The sequence below is a fragment of the Pygoscelis adeliae genome, unplaced genomic scaffold (assembly GCF_000699105.1).
Source record: "Pygoscelis adeliae isolate BGI_AS28 unplaced genomic scaffold, ASM69910v1 Scaffold325, whole genome shotgun sequence".
In the NCBI taxonomy this organism is placed as follows: Eukaryota; Metazoa; Chordata; class Aves; order Sphenisciformes; family Spheniscidae; genus Pygoscelis; species Pygoscelis adeliae.
Window position 1 is genome coordinate 466,632 of NW_008824769.1, and position 3,812 is coordinate 470,443.

Consider the following 3,812-nt stretch of genomic DNA (forward strand, 5'->3'; position numbering starts at 1 on the left):
CTCGGGCTGTGCCGCCCGAAGGCAAGAGCCGGCGTCTGACCAGCAGCGTCCTCCCTCCCCGTCTTCTCGGCCAGGCTGTAACGAGCCTGGAGGCCGCTTGCTCCCAGGGCGGATTCAGTTTGGGATGGCCAGACTTTGCGCTCCACGGGATGTGGAGGGGAGTTAAGCGGTGTTGAAGCAAGAGAGTCTCTGGGCTCGTTAGCCACGGCCCTGGGAGGTGGGATTTAATCTGCAGGCGAGCAGGAGGATGGGAGGCTGTGCTCCCTGCCAGCCCCCGTACTGAGTTACTGCTGGTCTCTCTGCATTCCAGCTGTGGAAGAGAAGTGGTGTGAGCGTGTCCCCGCTGTCCAGCCCAGCGTCCTCCCGCTCCCAGACGCCGGAGTGGCCTCTCAAGAAAGCCAGGTAACTAGCCGCTCGCCCGGCGAGCGGGCCCCTTTCTGTGACGTGGCTGCTGGGTCACCCACCGGTGTGGAACCCCCCCGTTGTTGTGTCAGTTGGCATCCCTGCCACCTTGTTACGCTGCGGTCCCGGCGGCAGCGCTGAACTGCACCATCCCTGCCCTGTTCCCAGGCCGGGTTAGAGATTTAAGGGCTCAAATCGCCGCAGAGGCGACATCGCCTTGTGGCGTTGGCCTGGCCTGGGTTGCTGGTTGCCGAAATGTTGGGAGGAGACAGGCCCCGATTTTTGCCGTCTCCTCAAAACCAATTCGTGGGAGCTACAGTAGGGTTGTATTTTAGCGCCTGCCTCGGAGCGCGGGCCCTTGTTCTCCTCTCTCCCGGCTCAAAGAAGGACCTGAGCTTATGTCAGAACTAAAACCGACACAACCGCCCGCATGGTGACAGGGTGGGTCCAAGCCAGGCACCTGCGAGGGGCAGCGGCTTCCGGCCGGGACCCCCGGCTGCCTCCCCGAGGCTGACTTGTCCTGCGGAGGGTGCGCAGGGTCGGCCCGACCAAGCTGGGGTCCTGGGGAGGGGAGCAGCTCCTCTGCCTGGAGCTGCTTTCAGGCTGGTGTGGTGAGGGCAAGGCTGTTGTCCTGAGGTCTGTTGTTCGGCGGAGGCAAAGAAACACACCAGGGATGCCGGTGGGAGTCCTTAGAGCGTGTTCGGTCTCGTCCTGCTCCCTGCGGACGGGGCCGAGCCTGGGGTTGACCCTAACTGGCGCTCTCCCACTTGTGCAGGGAAGAGGAGTTGCATCGCTCCAACGCTTCCACTCCAGTGAAATTGGACAAGGAGCTGCAGACAGAGAAAGGTGAGCGTAGGTGGGCCCCAGCTCTGTGCCCGGGTTGGATGGGCCACCGGTGCAAGCAAGCAGCAGGACAGGAGGTAGCGGAGGTCTGCGGGTGGGATTGGCTTGAGATGTCACCTGGAAACTAGGGACGTGCTGGTCCCAAGGCAGTGGCACTTCTGCTGGCCTCAGCGACTGCCCTAAAGGGATTTCCGGGTGATAAGCAAGGGGTGCTGACAGTGTTGGTGTGCTAGCAGATGCCTGGGAGCTGGCTTGCAAGGGGGAACACCGGCCCCCAAGCCAGCACGGGTCCAGGTGTCAGCCTTGGGGCAAGATCTGCTGCGGTACGAGTAGCATCCTGATCAAATTCCAGGCTGAGCTTACTCCAACGCTTCCTCAGCTAAAATGGAGAGGAAATCCTTTGTGCCCATCGCAGACAGGGTCCCGTGGCACAGCGCTAGATGTGGCTCACGCAGTTTGCTTGGTTTGTGGTTCGGGTAGGCAGTGTGCAAGGACCGTCCGTGGAGGTGGGAAGGGGCCGCTGCCCTGCGGAGCCCCAGCAGGCTCTTGTAACAGGCTGCCCCGGGATGTGTTGCGGCCAGCTGCTCTTCCAGGGCATCGCAGCCTTGTCCTCGGCTTAAAGCCGTGCCCCTGGCTCTGCCCCTCTGAGACGGATCACGCAGAGAGGAGTCAGAAGGGACAGCCCTGTTGGTACAAGCCAAACGCCTCCTCTGCCCGGGGCTGGTCCTGACTTGTCTCCTTCTGTAGCGGTGGAGACGCCGGTGCGGAAGAAGCAGAATTCCCTGAGCCCGCCGTCCGCATCGGGGAGCAGTGGGAAGCGCAAGCGGAAGATCCAGTTGCTGTCGTCTCGCCGGGGGGACCAGCTGGCGCTGGTACGTCGCTGTCTCGCAGCCCCTTTTGCCCTCCTCTGGCGATAGAATGTGCTCACTGCAATTTCTGCAGGGCTGGGGGGAGACTGACCTGCCTGCCCTCAGGAAGGAGGCCCCGTCCTTGGCCGAGTGGGAAGTGACGCTATCCCCAGCCCCAGTGTCTGGTGGGCTGTGCGTGATTGTGCTGCCTGCTGCCGGACCAGGTAATGGCCTGGGGAAGGCCTGCCGTGCCCTCAGCGCCAAGCCGGGGGCCAAAATGAATGGGGATCGGAGCTCCGCGGTAGCGTGCTGTGGCAGAACCACCTGCTTCACGGGTCTTGCGACGGCCAGCCTTCACCACACGTTCAGAGAGGCTCTGCCGGCTTCCCTGAGAAGGAGCTAAGCTGCTGCTCTCTCTTGGCAGCCCCCACCGCCTCAGCTGGGCTACTCCATCACGTCAGAGGACCTGGACGCGGAGAAGAAGGCAGCATTTCAGTGGTGCAACAAAGTCTTGGAGGATAAGGCTGGTAAGGGCAAACTGGGAACGCGGAGGGGATGGCAAGGAGTGGGGTGCAACCCAGCCTGCAACCCAGGGCTGGCAGGGCCGTGGGGTGTCTGTGTAGCGCAGGCTGGGGAAGCTCCTGGGTCAGCCCTGCCCGGTCCTCGGGTCTGGGGATGCTCTTCTTGCCTTCAGACTCGGGACACCTCATGCCCCAGAGTCCCCAGGGTGGTGGGTGAGGTTCCCCAGGGCCGGAGCTGTGGGATGTTGATGCAGTTTCCCTGCCCGCTGGGGAAGCTCTGCTAAGGGTTAGTCCCCTACGGCGAGTTGCAGGTCCTGATTTCTTGCTCCTTCCCAGTAGATGCGGTCCCCAGCACCACTGCAGAGACTACGCCCGTGTCCAGGCCGCTGGCATTCGCCGTGACCTCCCCGGGGCCTGCGCCTGCCTCGACAGCTCCTGCCCCAGCCAGCACCAACTCGCTCCTGGACAGCCTGAAGAAGATGCAGAGCAGCCAGGCTGCGCCTGTGCCAGCAGGTGAGGAGGAGGAGGAGGTTCGGCAGAGCGGGACTTCGGCGGAGCGAGGCAGGCGCGGTGGGAGCTCTGCGTTGCCTCTGTGGGAGGCAGGTGGCAAAACCCCCTGTTCAAGTGCTCTGCTGGCAGCGGAGCTGGGAGGCAGGTCTTGGGGGGGGGGGGGGGGGGGGGAGGAGGGGTGCAAAAAAGCGGCGGGAAGCGTGGAGGGCTGGGTCTGTTTGGTACGGGCGGGTGCTGCTTTGGGAGCCTTTGCAGCAGCGGGGTGGGTGCCTGGCAGAAGGGCTGGCTGGCTGTAGGTGACCCCCTGTCCCTAAATAAGCTCTCTCCCCCTTTCCAGACTCCACTGGAGCTGCGGTAGCGTCCCAGCCGCCTTCATCAGCTGCACAGCCGCCCGCTCCTGCTGTATCGCTGGAGTCGAGTTCTCTGCCGGCCACCTCTGCTGACACCCAGCCTGTGCCCGTGTTGAGCACGCCTGCCCCTGCTGCCCCCCCTGCCTTGGGGGTGCAGGCCCCCAGCAGCCTGGCACCTCCTGCGTTCACGGAGCTGGGCCAGACCCCCAGCAAGCCTCCCTCCTTCCCGAAGCCAAGCATCCTTTTCGGGATGCTGAACACCCCTCCTGCCAGCCAGCCGGCACTGACTGCGGCCGCTGCTGTGCCCACCGCCACCCCTGCTGTGCCCGCCGCGACCC

General features: G+C 64.1%; 1 protein-coding gene across 1 annotated transcript in view; it reads left to right on the forward strand.

Moving 5' to 3' along the window:
* The window catches only part of POM121 (POM121 transmembrane nucleoporin), a 30,757-nt gene that overhangs the window by 23,632 nt on the left and 3,313 nt on the right, over positions 1–3,812 (forward strand). Inside the window, exons 5-10 of the mRNA XM_009323626.1 lie at positions 311–402; positions 1,178–1,248; positions 1,993–2,117; positions 2,518–2,620; positions 2,951–3,127; positions 3,462–3,809. Of these exons, the coding sequence (XP_009321901.1) occupies positions 311–402; positions 1,178–1,248; positions 1,993–2,117; positions 2,518–2,620; positions 2,951–3,127; positions 3,462–3,809 (916 nt within the window). The remainder of the gene's footprint in view (positions 1–310; positions 403–1,177; positions 1,249–1,992; positions 2,118–2,517; positions 2,621–2,950; positions 3,128–3,461; positions 3,810–3,812) is intronic.